The following is an 18,803-nucleotide window of genomic DNA, read 5'->3' on the forward strand; positions in this document are numbered from 1 at the left end:
ATGTCCATCAATAAGGCACAAGGACAAACGCTCTAAGTATGCGGTTTGAATTTGGAGGAGCAGTGTTTTTCGCACGAGCATCTTTACGTGGCCTGTTCAAGAGTTGGCACTCCAAATTGTTTATTTGTGTATGCCCCAAATGGACAAACAAAGAATATTGTTTGCTCAAATTTGTTGGATTAATAATAAAGAATTTTGAAAAAATAAATGATTTTTATTGGATATTTGTGTTGGTGCTGCGAAGCGTACAGGGGTCGGCTATTAATTATTATAAAACTAATTTTAACTGTACAACCTACGTGCTATTATTTTTATTTATAATGAAAAAATACTATATTGTTATATATTTATAATGTTGCTAGGGGACCGAAAAAAGAAAGAAGGTAAATAATAAACATCTGATTCAAGAATTTCATTTAGAGAAAGCAATAACTGCACACGGGCAAAGCCGGGTTATTCAGCTATATTATATAATTTACATTTAAAAAGACATTGTTCTTTTCGACAACGCTTTCACAGCGTTTTACATTTAAAAGGAGTTTTTCCAGGCAACGCTGGGTAATTCAGCTAGTAGAATTATAAAGTTTAGCTTACGTCTGCTGGATTAGAATATATAGCTTTAAATAATTTTTACAATCTATTTTTTTTTTATTTGTTTAGTAACACAATCACTGTTTGATTATTGAATTTTAATGTTTGTGTTTAGCATTTAAAAAAATTAAATAATCATAATTCATCCCATATTTAAATTACTTAATGTTTAGTGCAGGGGTGTCCAACCTTTTGTGAAGACTGGACCACATCATATAGGTAGAAGTTGTTGTGGGCCACATACTTTTTTTAATAATAATTATACATTCAAATTTAATGATCAAATTATACTCTATAATACAACAATACATTTTTTTATAGTTTTACAACAGCAAATAATAAGCAGAAATAGTTTTATAAGTATTAATATTTAGTAATTTAATTATAAGTACACAGAAAAATATATTTATTTATACATTATATACAATTAATTCATGGTTTTTAAATTGAAGTGAGGGCCGCATAGAAATCAACCGCGGGCCGTGAGTTGGACACCCCTGCTTTAGTGTATAATACTTATTGTGGTGTTTTTATTATGAAAACACATTTTATGTGTACATTAAAAATATATATATATATATATATACATACATACACAATTTGATATTTATTAAATTATATTTTGTTATTAAAAAATTAATTAATTTATACAAATGTTAACACGATAAGAATCAACATTTTATAGGGAAAAATTTGTATTGTTATCATTACAAACAAAATATTCCTTTTAAATTGTTGAATAAAAAGTTTGATTACACTATTAATTTTTATAAAATATTTTAAAATTTCAAACTATGCTTGTTTTAAAAATGAGTTTAGCATATTTATTTTAAAATTATATTTATGTGGTGTATCTCCCAAGTCAAACTAAGTTCATATTTATATTAAGTGGATAAAAACTGGTCAAAAATGGGCCTATAGAAAGTCCTTATTTTTTTTATTTTTCATGTTTATTAACATTTAAATATTTTTTTTTTAGAAATAAGGAGTGTTCTTTAATGTAAAACATAAAAGAAGGCTTATAAATATTAATACTTAATAACTTTGTTACGTTATTTAAAACTATTCACATGAGAATTTTGTTCATATACATTGCATAACTTTATAATATTATGGACATCATATATTATTGTGTAATTTAGAAACAAAAAAGTATTAGTCTAAGATTTTAATATGTAATTAATTACAATAATTCCATAACCTAGATCAATGGTTTTTGACCTCCACCTACTTTTATTAAAATCTGCTTGTTAAGCTATCTGACATTTAGAAAATATATTAGTTTAAGCTTATTAATGAGCAATTCCAAACTTCTTATTAAATTATGAACATATAATATTTTATACTTTTTTACAAATTATAAAACTAAAATATTTAATAAATTATAAAATAATGAAATAATTCTTATCTTTATTTAATTTCATTACTTTCAAGCTCTCACTTTCAAACTATTCTCCCTTGCATTCCAAAATATATTTCATATTTGACACGCTGTTAAAATATGGTTAGAGACTTTTGACCTAGTTTATGTTAACAAATATAGCAGGGGTGGCCAAATAGCATATAGCTAAATAGACTTTTGCGGCTTGCATCTTATCGTAACATTATTACAAACACATTTTTTTAATATGAATTTATGTATTATATAATAACATTTTTTTTTCTTTTACATTTTGGCTCTTCCATATTTCCACTCCTGAGTTATAGTATTCTTAATATAATTTAGAAATTATATCTATTTTATTAAATAAATTAAAATATCTAAAATAATTTATATCTTACTGTTATATTACTACATATTCAAAATTTTTTGACAGATAATTGAAAAAAAAATACTTGCAAGCTACTTATTATTATAAATAACTAATAAGTAATAACATACATACTAAATAATAATATAAAATACATTTTTACATTGTTAAATATTTGTGTGAGTATATCATAAAAAAACTAATAATTATATTGAGTACTCATAAATAGTTGTAATAGCATTCAATTTAGTTATTAATACATAATAATAATAATGAAATATTCATATTTATTATATTATATTATAATATAATAAACGATAATAAGAATAATGAATAAAAAAATTACTTAGTAATCAAACAGACCAGTCTTAAAATGTTTAATCAATATAACAGTCGGTAACATTGGCCAATATAAATTGAGTGATTTCAATACATGTTATGAAGAGTTAAAATCATTATATGCTTGAGTTTTTTCTTCAGCTAGTGACGGATCTGATGAAGAATGTGGTATTCTTTTTATTTTTGAATCATCTGAACTACTAGTGTCTTCTTTATAAACATCTCGGGAAGATCTTGGTGGTATGTTTAAAGAAGACTCTAACGAAGAATTTGAAGAAGTGAATTTTGAATTTTGTAGTTTTAATCTGAAAAAAGTCAAATTAAATAAATGTACATTAATACAATTTACAATGATCAAAAATTAAGATTAACATATTAAATTAAAATCTACTAAAATAAATAAGATATTAAACTTCATTTTATCTATCAAAATAAATAAATATTTATGATATCATAATTTGAAATTGTTATGCATTATAAAATAAGGAAATTTATATACAGCTATTTATGGTAACTAAATATGATTTCTATGATGATTAGAAAGTATAGCTTAAGTGTATTGAAGTATTTCAATGTAGCTAATTTAAATAACTTTTTAAATTAAGAGGATGTTGTACACTTGATTTCCCATGGTATTGTCTCTTTAATATATATGTGTAACATGGTAATGGTAAGTATCAAATGTATACTGCACTTTATTTATAGTTAGTATTGGAGTAAATCTACTTATTACTTGTAGAGAAGAATATAAGCTGTATTCAACCATCTCAACCAACACTTTTTTCCATATATTTTATTTTAAAATGAGCTATTATACCTAAATAATTCATTTTCCAAGGTTGATAATTCATATTAAAATAAAAAAATGAAAAACTTTTCATTTGAGTATAGCTTTTATTCTTCTCGACAAATGATAAGTTAATTTAATATAATTTTAACTATACATAAACTGAAGAATCTCATAAATAGATCTGCTATGTTACAAGCGCATTAGACCCAAATAACAAATGTGAATACAAGGTCCTTTTAACAGTTAAAAAAGGAACTATAATGTTTCTTAATGGTTATTATGTACCACTGTATCAGTATAAAATATATTTATTATGTATTTACTCATATTAGTTGAAATGTATTCATTATTAGGTTAGGTTAAATTAGGTATACCTTATGTTCCTATAACAAAAGAAAAAAATATAAACGTACAAACTTGATTGTGGTTGCAACAAAACTAAACAATTGTATAAAGTTGTACGTAAGTCATTAGTACTATAACCATTATACCAACGAAGTTGTGCAATATTTTTATTTAGCAAATAAACGGCATAATTAAATTCTAATCGAGATTTAGTTCGACCAAACAAAGGAAATCTGAAAAATAAAATAATTAGTTAAAAAATACACATATTTTATTCTATAAACTTACAATCGTTCTCTATCTTGTATATCTAGTGAAATATGATCGATAATTTTACTACGTGATCCTACATGGTTAATTGGATATCTTAATGGAATATTTAAAAAGTAGGAAATCATAAGAATTAAATGGGCAACATAACCCAGACCAATACTCAATTGAATATCATTACAACCATCAAAGTTCTCTGAGTTCGGAAGATGGACATCACATATTGAAATATTGTCGTTGACCTGCAATAATTTAAAAAAACTAAAAATTAATTTAATGTTCAGTATCATAAACAAAACAGATTTGGTAAACATTAAGTAATTTATATAAAAAAATATCTATTGAAAAATTCTTAGAGTTAAAATAGGTCATGTGAGATCATGAACAATATAATAAATAACAAAATTAATTGTCCCCAATCCAAAATCATTCAAAAAAAGTATTTTTAAATTTTTGTAGACATTTAATTTAAAAATGTGAATAATTCATAAAATAGAGCTAGTGGTAAATGGTCAATCATTAAAGCTAAGTTCAATACAATAATAATAATAACAAAATACAAGCTACTAATTATACTAAAATATTACCTTTTTATGCCTAAAAAAAAATATTATAATTTGTTAAAGTTAAAAATGCTGAAATATTCTAGTAAAGTTAACTTTTGTATTAAAATATACAATGTATAAAAATGTTTATAGTTGAAAGACCTTTCAAGTATAAAAACAATCTTGAAAAAAAAGTAGGTAAAAATTATCATATAAATAAATATTTTGAGTTAATTTTGTTATTGTATAAATATGATTAGAATTAAATCATTTTTATCTCTAAATAATTAATATCAAAATAAGTATCGAAATAAAAATAGATATTATGATCTAAGAGAAATTATTAAAGCTTATTTATTCTCATACACGGCTGTGTTAAGTTTAAATTCCATGATATACAAAAAATTATTAAATCAATAACTAAAATAACTAAAATTTTAATTTTATCTTTCAATAAATAACATAAAACGACAAAAAAAAAGTAAAGTCACAGTATAGATAGATAATATTTTAAAACAAATTAAAAATGTCATTGTATAAAATTCATAATATATACTTAAGAAAAAGTTAAGTATTCAAAGCTTCTATTTTCATAAATTCTGTTTTTAAATTATAACAAAATAGGTAATTAATAGTGTTATGTATTATTTAAATAAGTAATTTTATCCATATTTGAATTTAAAATGTCTATTAAAAATAATTGCTGTTATATATTTTTTTAGATTTTCATTGTTTAATTATAGTTAAAAAATATTATTCACTGGAAAATATGGCTTTTATGTTTAATATTATATTCTATGGATACAGTAGAACCTTGATTATCCGACCCCGATTAACCGTCTTTCTCAGTTAAACGTCAGGCCACACTTGCACGGACTACTTGTGTGTTGTAGTAAAATCTTATTACCTTATGTATGTAAATTGTAAATAATAAAAATAATAACAATAATGTACCAATAAGTAATAGTTCCTTAATATATCAATATGGATGTTATAATTATGAAAAAAATAATAAAACATATGTATGTATGCTTAAAAAAATGTTTGTTGCTCGCTTAACCGTCTTTTCGATTATTCGTCAAAGCTCTGGTCCTGAGACTGACGGTTTATCAAGGTTCTACTGTACAATAATATATTCAAATACAAATATTTTTGATAAAAATTATGTTACATCTGGTCTCTACCATATTATGAAAAGTAAAATAAATAATTTAATAATAATATTAAAAAACAACATGGAAATATATACTTAGTGATACTAGCTGATAGATAGTCTCACTCAGAATCGTTTAATGTATACAATGATTTATAATTTAATTCAAATTTAACACATCTATTATAATGACCCACTCAAAGATGTGCGTACAGCAGAGTAGTATCCACTTACCTATCATTTTTAAAATATTAATTTCACTACTTGAAATAAAGCCGAAAGAAATTTAAAATTAAGTAAATAGATATTTGTTTAGGCATAACAGTTTACATAAAAATTTTCGTTTTTGATGAAATTAATATCAATTGTTTTATAGATAAAATGTTATATATGTTCACAAATATAATATAGTAATTAGATTTTTACCTCAGTAATAGGATATATAAAGTTAAGTTCTGAAACAAGTTGTTTTTTCCGATAAATGAGTTGATTATTTAGTGCTGACAGTGTGTCAATCGAGTTAGATGTATTACTCAATTGTTTTAGCTGATGTATATCACTGCTAAGTGTTTCGTTCATTTCAATTAGCTTGCTATCTATTTATAACATAATAAAAAAATATGTTAAATTATATTAGTTGATATAAGTTTTGTTTAATTAATAGTGATAAACTACTCATATATTTCACCACTTAAATTATATATTTATTTATTTTTTGAATTTGGGTTTGTTCATTATTTGTTGATTTTGTTATCATATTTTCACAAAAAAATGCTACTAGTACATAAAAAAAAATAAAAAAATATGACCAGCATTTTCTACAATATTATCAATTTTAAATAACATGAATAGTCATTATTTAATGTTTGAAATTAATTAAGTAGGTGAAATGAATAAATATTAATTACTAATAATTTAATATCTTACACATAATTAATACTTTTTATTTTAGTTTTTATAATTTATACATCAATAATTGACCTTCCTAGAAAAATCAGATAACGTACCTATACTTATAATTTAGTATTTTAGTATTCTAATGAGTAATAATATATAATAGTAAATCAGATTTCGAAATAATATTTTTTTTGGATACTTATTAACTAGGTAGGTATAATTTTTTTTCTAAATTATTATCCTCTGCTATTGAATATTAGTATTATTAAAAAGTAAAACACATCCAATAAATTTTGATACTACTATTCCATACACTAAAAAACAAAAATTTTTAAGTGCTATGGAATTAAAATGAAAAAGGAAACAAAATTTTCAAAAATTTGCAAGAATAAAAGATAGAAGATTCTAAAAATAACTTTTTAAAAACATTGATCCTGATTTATTGTATGGAAAAAATACCATTAAACTCGATATGGATCATTAAGAATTTTATCATCAAAAAAAGAAGTATCGCCAAAAGAGACAATATTAAAAATAAATTATCGAACAATATGAAAATGTACAGGGGAATTAAGTACAAAGAAGAATTTTAAAGGTTTCTGACTTCAGACGTATCAACTTTCGAAGACTAGATACTGGTTGTGGAAATATATTCAAGAGCTTTTTATATAATGCACAAGTAATAGCTCAGTCTTTTGATTATAGCTATAAAAATGAGTTTGTTGCTAAAAAATAATTAGAAAAAATTTTGAATAAGCCTATACTTGATTATGGTATTTTTATAGGTACAGTAAATTCCTTTTTAGAAGCTATTTCAGATGGTTTAATGGATAATGATAAACTGATTGAAATAAAATGTCCGGACTATACTGTTAATATGACTTCCTATTAAATATAAACAAATTATTTTTTGTTTATAAATAAAGATGGAAGTATTGGAAGTTTTAAAATAAATCATAAGTACCATCATCAAATACAAGGACAAATGAAAATGGCACAAAAATAAATTTTATGCATTTGCTGTAAGGACCCCACAAGGAATAAAAATTGAAACAATCCTTTTTGATAAAAAAATGTTGGGAAGAATAAATATTTCCTAAATTACAAACATTTTTTATGATTGTTTACTGACTAAGATTGTGGACCCAAGGTATCCACAAAGACCAACTATTAGAAATCCACAAAATTAGTGATGCTTAACAGAAAAAAAAAATTAAAACTAGAATCATTATACATAAACCATAAACAATACAACTCAGACTTCAATTAATAGACTTATTTTTGTTGCAATGTTTAAATAAATAAATAAATAAATTTAGTCTACATGTTAATCTATAATATTACAGAGACATTACCATATTAGACCTTCCCATATGATAGATACATGATATTTTAAATGTTCATGGGGTCAAACATTAATCGGGAAGTCTAATTACAGGTTGATTGGGAAGGAAAGGGGGGAATGGTGAGTGAATTATTGTTTTATACAGGTTATTACTACTAATGATCATTGAACAAGTATAATGATAAGACTGATTTTGAATGTATAACAAGTTAACTGTAAAATATTCCTTAGAATCCAGGAAAGCAATTTAAGTATGTTTTAATAATGATAATTGAACATTCATAATTTTTTTTTTTTTTTATTCTTCTTAGCGTACCCTTTAGCTGATTGTGGTTAATAATTAAAAATATTATTCAAGTATAAAATATTATTTTACTACATGATATGAATAAAATAAGTTTCATCCATTTCATAAAAATAAGTAAATTTCACGAAACAGATGTTTACGTTATGGAAATAGCCATTTCATTTAGTTGATGTGATATAAGTATGATATTATATTTTGTTATTTAATTACTTGTAGTTAAACAGGAAAACATAGTATACAATGTTTAAACATTTTTTAAATGAAAAACGAAGCAATTTAAGACTAATAAAATTAGTTAATCTTAAATAATACATAATTAAAAAGTTTTAAATAAACTTATCTTATTAATATATTATATTATTATAATATAATATATTATAATACACGTCCATTACTTCATAATAAACATTTTAATAAATAATTAATAAAATATTAATTGAAATTTGCTTACTTTTTAAAAAATTTGCATCATAAAATGTTTTACTAGTTTGAGTTTTATTACGAAGAAGGACGATTTTACGAGATTTTTCTTGACATAGCAACAATACTCTAAATTTTACTAATTCAATTTCTTTTCTTCTACATAAAATACTTTGACGAGATGGTTTTTGGGTAATTTCTTTGTTCATTAATCTACGAATTGTAGCACTTTGATGTCTTCCTGTTCGATTTTCATTCAAACCAATTTCACCTTGAATTACTTTTTCTTTTAATAATGTAGCTGCTTCCCTTTGTTTACTAGTAATTCGTTGAATATTATGCATTCTATAACAGGTATAATATATATTAAAATTGATAAATTGTTAATTTTTATTAAATAGTACCTTGTTAGTTGTAAAAGTGTACCACTTATTCTTACATCTTTTGAGGGTAAAGTAAGATGAGTAATTCGAGCTAAAGTAGGCTGATCTTCAGCAATGCAATGTGGAGCAGTATAATTTCCTCCAGTCATACAAAATACTAAAGAATTAGAATGAAACATTTTTGGATCTAGTGACATCGGGGTTATATACAAAAGACCACTAAGTTCAATTCCCCAAACAAACAAAACTTTGGTGTGGTCATCTGTAGTTCTCCACAATCGTATTACAACAGCTGTAAAGTTACAAAGTTATTTATTTATACTACTTAGTTCAACAAATGTTAAATTAACATATAAATACTGAAATACTTAAAATAATTAATTATAATTCTATCTTTTGGAAAAATATTTATTTAAAAACTACAAATGTTATTGTTAACATTTTAAATAATACTAAATAGTAAATAACATGGTACAATCATGGATGTATTGGAACATATACTCATAACAATATTTAAAAAACATATAATACAAACATTAGCATTTTATACATTTTTTAAGTATGCAGGGGTAATAAATACTTATCTGTTATACAGGACTACCTTAGTTTATGAAACATCACAATCCTGTTATCTAACACTTCTAACAATTTCCTACTTTCCTATCAGCATAGAATACTTAATTTTTATTTATATTAACGAATCATGTTTAATTCTTTGAGAATTTTTGATATATAAAAGATGTTAAATGAAAAAAAAAAGTTTTACAACAATAATAAATGATTTGTTAGTAAATATGTATTGAAGGAAATTTGATTTAGATTGTTTTTACAATTTAGTGATTATACATTCTTTTAAATTTTTTTCACCAAACAAATTCAGCAAAACATGATTTTAAATGATGATACCCTCAGAGACATTCTATATTTTGATTGTTCTAAAATTTTTTGATATAGTTAACAATCAAATATTTAACACCAACATTTTCAACAAAACTGAATAGCTCAAATGTAACACTGAATAAATTATAGTGTATTTAATAAAATACGGTTCATAACTCCAATTGGTATCATTCAGCATATGTAAACAATATTAATTGACGCCATTCTGTCATGCACATTGAAAATGTTAATAGTACATTGCATTTATTTATTTATTTTTTTAAATTGTGAGTTACTTTAATTTATAATTAATAAATAGATATTAAATTGAAGGTAGGTTTATAATAAATAAATAATAATAATTTATTTATAAATTAATTCAATTTTTCAAATAAGTATTTTAATTTGTTTCAATAATATTTTCATGGTTAATAGCTCAGAAAATTTAATTGAATTTTTAAATGATTATAAAATATTTTATTTTTATTTAAATACAATAAAAATTAGACAATTGTAATACTTTACTTTGTTCAAATAAAGGAATATAGTCTGTGGCTGACTATTGAGCAAGGGCGTGGCTTCACTATACACGTTAGGCTTACAAATTTATAACTTAGTAGGGTTATTCCTAATACACATATTGTCTGACCACAAATCGACTGATTGCTATTGGCTAAATTTCATAACTTAAATAGAGTTTAAACTTTAAGCATTTGCATATCCATCATAAATGTAGTAAAACATAGTAGAGTAATAAACAAATAAGTTATACAGTACAGAGAATTAAAATATAAAATTTTATTTTACATAGGTAGTTTTAGGTTTTTTGCTATATTGATGCAAATTCAATAATTTTAATAATTTATAGATATGATACTATAATTCAAAATTAATTAATTAAAATGTTTAACATTTAATTACAAAAATTAACCATATACAAATAAACAGATACATAATATTAATCGATTAACAAATTTATAATAATAATAATAATTATAAAATGTTCAATATTTTATTTTATTTTTATATTTAATAAACCCTTTTTATTAAGTGTTTTATCTTAATTTTTGTGCATATTTTTTAAGTTTAACAGATCACATAATAAAAGTGCGTATTTTAGTGTTTTTTAGTGTTATTATACTAATGATTTTTAATTGGACAAATGTTAATTTAAGCAAAATCCTTCATAATAATATAATATTGCACCTAAATATGTATTTCAATTAAATGTTTACATTAAATTAAACTAAATACAAGCCTGAGATCAATGCTAATTGTATGTACATTACTAAATTATGTTATTATAAGATTAATTAGTAAGTATTGTATGAATAGTAATATATCGGAATATATTTTAAAGTTATAACTGAAATAAAATAAAAGTATAATAGTTTAATTTAATTAAGTATTTAAATACCTTTAGCAGATCCAATTGAACTACAAATATCCATTTTAGTCCATTTTGGATTACGACCACAAACTTTTTCGCTAGTATACAAAGGAGCACACATTGTTGTTAAATGTAATGTGTAATAAAATGAAGATTTATTAGCTGTACAATCTGGATCATCACAAAGATTGTAACCATTAATTTGAATTAAATTTCTGAGCCTTTGCTAAAAATTAAAAACTACTGATAAAAACTCTGGGTTTTCAATTAACTATTTAATATAAATACTTGTTGAGTAACAAAAGGCACCCATTCTTGTGAACGGATGGTTTCTGATTTTAACATCATTATTTTCATTCCAATGTGTACGATTCACCATACCTGAAATATTTATAAACAAGTAGATTATTGAGGTGTGTTCCACCATCAAAACAACATTATTTATTTATATCAAATTAAAATATTTAGAGCATCAGACCTAGGACGAATAAAAAATAATATCAACATTATAAATGTCTGAAGTCTGGAGAGCTTAACATTTTTCATATTTGATTAATTAAATACGCCCACGAATGATGAAAAAATAATTTCTAAACTCACCTTCTGTCGTCCACTGAGTCATTGAAATTGTGTAAAAATTGATGAATTCATTTGTTGTAGGATTATTTGGCTTTGAAACTAAATAAATATAATTTTGAACATTTAACGGAAAACATGCTTTAAAAAAATAGATCGTAGGCTAGACAAAAATATTAATTAATTACCTACCGACTATTTAGTATTGACAAAATTTTTTTAAGTTATCATTGAATGATAACCATTATCAATTTTATGATATTGTAGAAAATCTTATCAAATTATATAGCATGGAGGTAAACAGTGATATTATAACACAGATATAAGACATTTCTCTTATAATCATAATGAAAACTTAAGTAATATTCTATTCTATAGTGTTTATGATTATAATTTATTTTAATATTTTATAATATGTAATTTATTGTAAATTGTAATATCAATAATATCATAAATATCAAAATTTATTTCACGCTTATACTACGTAGGTACTAGGTATTTGTATTATCCATGGGCCATGATTGATGATATTATTATATCATGGTATTACCTACCTACCTACCAATTACCATTGGTTATAGTTTATAAGAGGTACATTTATATAAGAACGTAAATCGTAAAGTGAATTATTTAAAGTACCTATAGGTAATATTTTAAGTGCTATTTTTTTGCATGATATAACTGTTAGGTATTAGTTTTAAAGCATAAAAAAATATGCTGAGAATGCTATAATAATTAATGTCAAAAAATGTCTAACATTCACACATGTCATTATCGCGGTGTACCTACCTATTATTGTTTATTATAATTTATTGGTACAAATTACGGGCTACAAGTGATAGGTAGGTATAGTGAAAAATTATTCAGAATATCTGTGTTCAAAATGTTCGAATCTTGGATAATACACATGTGTAATGTGTATATTATCTAAGGTTCGAATATTTCAAAAATTATTTGAATACTTTTTAAATAGATATTACCTAATACCTACCTCCAATATATTTTTACACTTAGTTTTAGTTTTAGTTTTTTTTTCTACTCCTTATTTTTCGATAAAGCAAAATGATTTATCCTGCAATTTGATTGTAATAGGTACCTTTCAATATTAATTTGTAATATTTAAGTGTTTAACAATATATTAGAAAAATAGAATAGCTTAACACGATCATAATTGATAAATACTAAATATTTAGTTCAATATCATGATTTTTTGTTTGTTACATTTTAACCTAGTACTGAGTTAAGTTGTAACATGATGTGGAGTAAGTTATAAGTTATAACGCAAAAATATATTTGTATACAAAAAAAAAAAAAAAAAAACAAAATAAGAATAAAATAAAAGTCTCAAAAGTGTATACGACAAAAATTCTGAGTGGAGACAATTTTTCAGTTTATTCTAAGACGCAAATAAAATAATTTGTTTTTTTCTGATCAAGAATTATGACTCTTGTGTAGTAAAATACCCTCAGTTAAACACATATAATTTGTTTACTTATATCTACATTAATTCTTGAAATTCATGTCTTCAGTTTTAATTTATACTATTTTACAGATTTGTAGTATACAAAATTGTCTTGTTAGAAGTGATTAACAATCAATAACTCAAGAGTTGACTTTGAGTTGAAATTATTTTAGTCTTAATTCTTGAAAATGCATACGAACTAGTATTAAAACTGAAAAAGGAATTAGGTACAACGATTAGGATTTAGACTTTAAAATAATTATGTATTTTTTGCTATAATTATCATAAAAATAACAAAAACTGTTCAAATATTATTTTGTAATTTTTATTTGATGACTTTCTAAAATAAATAAAAACCTAGACTTATTAGTTTAATTATTCAGTTATTCATTATATACCTATCTATCTGTAACGGATATTATTTTGAAATAAAGAACATTTTCCTAATAATATTTTATAAATGATTTATTTGTATCACTTTCAAAATTGTAATTTATATTTTTTGATTAATACTAATTAGCATATATTTTATTTTTATTATTATTAGGTTTTTGTAAGTAATAACTTATAAAGCTATTACTATAACCTATTAGGTATTTATATTACGTTTTTATAAGTAGGTAAGCAGTGAGTAACTTATAAAATTATAAAGTGTATCAAAATATTACCTATTTATTAATATATAAAATTAATTTAATTAAAATATAGGTAATTGTTAGGTGCCACCTACATGAATATTTAGCAATTTGCCCTAAATTTGTTAGGGGACGTAGATAGTAATAAGCAGATATTACGAAATCCAAACGGATTCCAACACTATTTGTACCCCAGTATAAATTTAAGTCCGTAAATGCGCATCCCGAACACAATATTATTTGTTTGGCACTTATTGCAATTTCTATCTTTGGGACGCAACTAGCATGCAATCCGAGTGCATGAGTGTAATGCATGTCTGGTGTATTTACAATGTGCGTGAATATGTTTAAATTAAAATGGTAAACTGCGCCACTAGTAACACAATCTCTGCCAACTTGAAAAAATGTGTAATATAATTATTAAACACACTTCTTTATTATACGAAAAAAATAAATAATAGATAGCAATAGCTAGATAATACGTTTTATCATAGCAGAGAAAATAAAATATAGATATAATTATAATTTAAATAATTGTTATAATAATACTTTGTTTATATGTATTAAATTATCATTGAAATAAGTATTTTGCTCAAACAATTTGATTTAAAATTTATATGGATTTACGTCTCACAATTACTTTTGGAATAATTGGTGTATATTTTGTAGACAATTGACAGCTTTGAGTAAGTTTCAATTTTTTTGGTTTATTTTTTTCTACCAACTCCGTAGGTTGTTGAGGTTCTGTAGGTATAATAGTTTGCATTAATAAATAACCATCTTCTCCCAGTTCGCTTGTTTCTCTCCCAGGAATAAGTGTACGCCTGAATAAAAAAAAATTATTTTGTACTTATTATTTTATCGTAACTATATGAATAATTCTAAAGACATTTTATATTTATTCAAAAAAGAAATAAAACTTACATGGCATGTTTAATCAGAAAAAAAGTATTTGTATACAGTACTATTATTCTAAGTACTGTAATACATCAAGTACATCTAAAATAGATGTATGTATAAAACAAATGATTACAAAAACCTAATATTTTTGCTTTTTAGTATATTTTTTGATATATAATTCTTAAAATAAAGATCTTATAATTTGATAGGAATTTATACCTATTTCATTTACACTCTATAACTTAAAAAAAATATTTAATATGTTAGTACTAGCCTAATAATTAATATTATCCTTATAATTGATTAGAACTGGAATAACTAATGTGTAGGACTCGGAACTCGGAAGTAAAATATGGTAAAATATACAAAAAAAATTATTCAACACTCAGAAAAAACAACTTTTTAAATTGAAAAATATTATAAAATATCAATTGTGCACAATAGGCGTAGGTAGTAGGTCATATAAAGACTAAATAATTAATAAATTTATCATAAGTTAAGTATATGCGAAACTATAGGTCAAACCATGGTCTGACCTAATTCCGACAGGTTATCGGTCTCAGAAATGTTAAAACGATATTGACGGGATACAAATTACCGTTTTTGTGGTTATTTTCTTGAAATATATAGTGACGAAAATATCTTACAAAATTAAAATAATAAAATATCTATTTTTATCACTGTTTATAATAATAATACATAATATGGCATGTAAAATATAAGCTTCTCGTGTAATAAATTATAAGAAAAAATAATAGGTTTTTAAAATATTTTATTAAAATCAAAATTACTTTTAGGTATTTTTACTTACATTTAATTTATTTATCTATATTTATTTCATGATAATTTATTACATGTACAATGTACATGATATTATTATGACCTATTATCCTATACAATTCTGAGACGTAGGCATTTCGAAAAGTCAAAGAACTGAGATTAGCGATGTTTGAGAGAAAATTGATAAGAAAAATATATGGACTGGTCTTTGATAATGAAACCAATAAATGGAGAAAATTATACAATTATGAATTTTTAAAGCAATTCCAGATACCTGATATAATTAGAGATCACAAAAAGAGAACTGATGGGGAGGGCCATGGCTGTAGTTATCAAAGATCCCTAGTTAGTCATTTGATAAGATCCTATTAAAAGTCTTTTAGGAAGGCCTAGATGAAGATGGGAAGATTGTGTAAAAAAAGGTATGATAACAATAGAATCAGAAAAATGATATGGAGGGAAGTTGCAAAGGATAGGAATGGCAAGATTTGTATTTAGAGGTCTGGTCTTAAAGGTTGAAAACAAATGAGAGAAAGAGATGAATGTAATATAAAAAAATGTTCTAATATCTAAATAATTTAATATTAATACAAAACAAAGCCTAGAATGTTAATTGTATTCAAATATATTGTGTATAGGAAAGTTCTTCGATAACATTCGATTAACAAAATATATGAGTTATATTTTTCTTGTAATCATTGAAATACTGTCTAGATAATATCACGATCAACAATTATATCATTCATAAATTTCATTACATGGTGAGTGTTAACTTTTTTCAATTTAATACATTAAATTCAAGTTTTAATATTTTACAAATCAATACAAACTTAATGTTAATCGTGTTAGGCGCATATTTGAAATTGTAACAAACATTTTAAATAGGTTTTACCTAAATTGTATTAATTTTTTTTAGTTTTGAAATGTTAATCTAATGTCAAGGTCTTACAAGACTATACAAAGCTATTTGTAAATGTTGTAAATAATATAATACGTAATTCTAATTACCAGTTGTATATTCGACGTGTTCTCGATCTCCTTCTTGTGTATTGATAGTTATTATCAACATAAATGTAACACCAGCGTATGAAAGCCACAATAGAATAACAAATGCTTAAATTACAAATGCATTCCAGTAATTCTAGAGAAGTTTGGTTAATTTTATTGTGTGGTTCCAAGCAATTGTTTAACTACATGAATGAAAAATAAATTATTTGTTCAAATATCAAATCATCACACAGAGCATTGTAAATATTATTATTAAATTGAATAGAATACTAAAACGCCCGACTCTAATTAAAAATGTGCCTAATCATATTAATTGGTTTTATATTTATATTTCCAATAGGCAATAACATAATAAAAAACGAATAACTACGTACCATTGTAAGAAAAACTAACGTGTAAGCTTTAAGTACAGGTACTAATCCATCTGTCCAACATTGACTACCACTCCATACTAGCATTGAAGTAAGTATTTTCTATAAATATAAATATTTAAATAATTAATACAAATTTTAAATCAAAGTAAAAATAATACTCACACAATAAATGTATGAGGATTTTAAATGTAAAATATTTTTTTTTATTTTAAAAAGCTTAAACGAAAATGTTTTATTAGGTATATACATAATATTATTATGTTTTTAATCGTTATATCTTATAATTGTTGTAAAGTGGTCGTTGAAAAGTTGATCTAAACTTAATATAATTTTTATTCGAGTTTTATATACTTTTATAATTATATGTGCATGTGATTGTTTTTATTATATTTTTTTTAATATCATTAGTGGGACACATAAAATACATGAAATAAACAATCTCTAAAAAATAAATACAAAATTATTTGAACAGTTTACCAAGATACTCAATGATATACGAGCATTCTACAGACAGCGACCGATGAAGTATGAAATTATATTTTAATAGTTTATATTATATTACTTTTAAACGTTATTTTAAATAACTTTTAGAGTTCTTATGACTCTTGTTATTATTTTGTCAAAATTGCATCAACATCGAATCTTTTACAAATCGTTATTTTTGCGTTATCTTATTGTTCTTCTAATAGGTAATAGTTACTACTTAATTCTAACATTTTTTTAATTATAAAAAACAAATATTTATAATACAATTCGTTCATAAAAATGTAATTTCAATCAAATTGAAAAAAATATATTTCAACTACGATTATATGATAGGTACCTTCAGCCAGAATTTCCACCATGTATTTTTTGGGACTCTGTGCAGACGGCGTGGTCTTTGAATTGGATTCATGTATGCTATTATATATGTTTCAGATAAACGCCAGAAGTAATAAAAAAAAAAAATTGAAGGTAATAATGTAATAATTGTTGAGCCGCAGTTAAATTTTTCTGTAGATTGTAATACATTTTCGAGCAGGTGTTCATGTGTAGTCATTATTGATGTAGTTGTTTATCTAAAACGTGTGCCTCCTATTTCCTAATTGATTTTAATTATTTTGAGATTTGGTTAAAAATTTGAATTATTTAAGTGTTTTTGTTTGAATATTATAATTTATGCATTTGTGGTTGCTTGTTAAATTTTTAATTGTTTAAGCCAGTTCACTATTTCAGCGTTTCTGTAATTATTATTATAAAAATGTTAAAAAAGTAAAGCAATAATATTATAATTAATAACTAAGAAGTATTGAATAAGTTATAAATTGGTATACACTATATACATATAACATATTATTAATTTAATAATTTATAATAGTATAAAGGTACAAAAATAATAATACATTTAAAAAATTATAATAACTTATAATATTATGCTTTAAATATACAACAACTTCTGTGAAATTTGATTTATCTTCTTGTATAATTATTGTATAGGTATATATTTTTATAATTTTATAGAATGCCTATATATTTTAATACCAATAAAACCACACCTCCGTAATAACATTTCTACTATTATTTTCTTAAACAATGTTATGTGAAAAACTTGATTTGTAATTCCATTGCTTAATTAGTTGAAATATTTTAAAATAAAGATACGAAAAGTCGCTCTGTTTTAAAT

The 18,803-nt window shown here is 23.4% G+C and overlaps 2 protein-coding genes across 3 annotated transcripts; both read right to left on the reverse strand.

Annotated features, from left to right (window-relative positions):
- Positions 1-863: 863 nt before the first annotated feature.
- On the reverse strand, positions 864-14,817 carry LOC114132798 (UV radiation resistance-associated protein). 2 transcript variants are annotated; one of them, XM_027998377.2, is made up of 10 exons: positions 14,719-14,817; positions 12,006-12,083; positions 11,694-11,786; positions 11,433-11,631; positions 9,158-9,428; positions 8,785-9,098; positions 6,211-6,380; positions 4,105-4,328; positions 3,885-4,049; positions 864-2,986 (listed from the first exon to the last, which is right to left on the reverse strand). In XM_027998377.2, exons 3-10 carry the CDS (start codon positions 11,760-11,762, stop codon positions 2,779-2,781), a joined length of 1,620 nt encoding a protein of 539 aa, XP_027854178.2. In that variant the 5' UTR covers positions 11,763-11,786; positions 12,006-12,083; positions 14,719-14,817; the 3' UTR covers positions 864-2,778. The 2 variants fall into 2 exon arrangements, with proteins under 2 accessions (XP_027854178.2, XP_050062455.1); XM_050206498.1 differs by lacking the exon at positions 12,006-12,083.
- On the reverse strand, positions 14,598-18,305 carry LOC114132794 (uncharacterized). Its single transcript, XM_027998372.2, has 4 exons — positions 17,964-18,305; positions 17,141-17,239; positions 16,767-16,948; positions 14,598-14,902 (listed from the first exon to the last, which is right to left on the reverse strand). Exons 1-4 carry the CDS (start codon positions 18,177-18,179, stop codon positions 14,692-14,694), a joined length of 708 nt encoding a protein of 235 aa, XP_027854173.1. The 5' UTR covers positions 18,180-18,305; the 3' UTR covers positions 14,598-14,691.
- Between the last annotated feature and the right edge of the window lie 498 nt (positions 18,306-18,803).

The sequence above is a fragment of the Aphis gossypii genome, chromosome X (assembly GCF_020184175.1).
Source record: "Aphis gossypii isolate Hap1 chromosome X, ASM2018417v2, whole genome shotgun sequence".
NCBI lineage: Eukaryota > Metazoa > Arthropoda > Insecta > Hemiptera > Aphididae > Aphis > Aphis gossypii.

Excerpts from the sequence above, each read along its gene's own strand:
- LOC114132794 (XM_027998372.2), bottom strand. The coding sequence starts at position 18,179 with ATGACTACACATGAACACCTGCTCGAAAATGTATTACAATCTACAGAA. Across the intron at positions 17,240-17,963 it reads GGTGGAAATTCTGGCTGAAG|AAAATACTTACTTCAATGCT; the intron begins GTACCTATCATA and ends TTATATTTATAG. Across the intron at positions 16,949-17,140 it reads CGTTAGTTTTTCTTACAATG|TTAAACAATTGCTTGGAACC; the intron begins GTACGTAGTTAT and ends TCATTCATGTAG.
- LOC114132798 (XM_050206498.1), bottom strand. The coding sequence starts at position 11,762 with ATGAAAATAATGATGTTAAAATCAGAAACCATCCGTTCACAAGAATGG. Across the intron at positions 4,329-6,210 it reads TTATATATCCTATTACTGAG|GTCAACGACAATATTTCAAT; the intron begins GTAAAAATCTAA and ends AAATTATTGCAG. Across the intron at positions 4,050-4,104 it reads ATACAAGATAGAGAACGATT|ATTTCCTTTGTTTGGTCGAA; the intron begins GTAAGTTTATAG and ends TTTATTTTTCAG.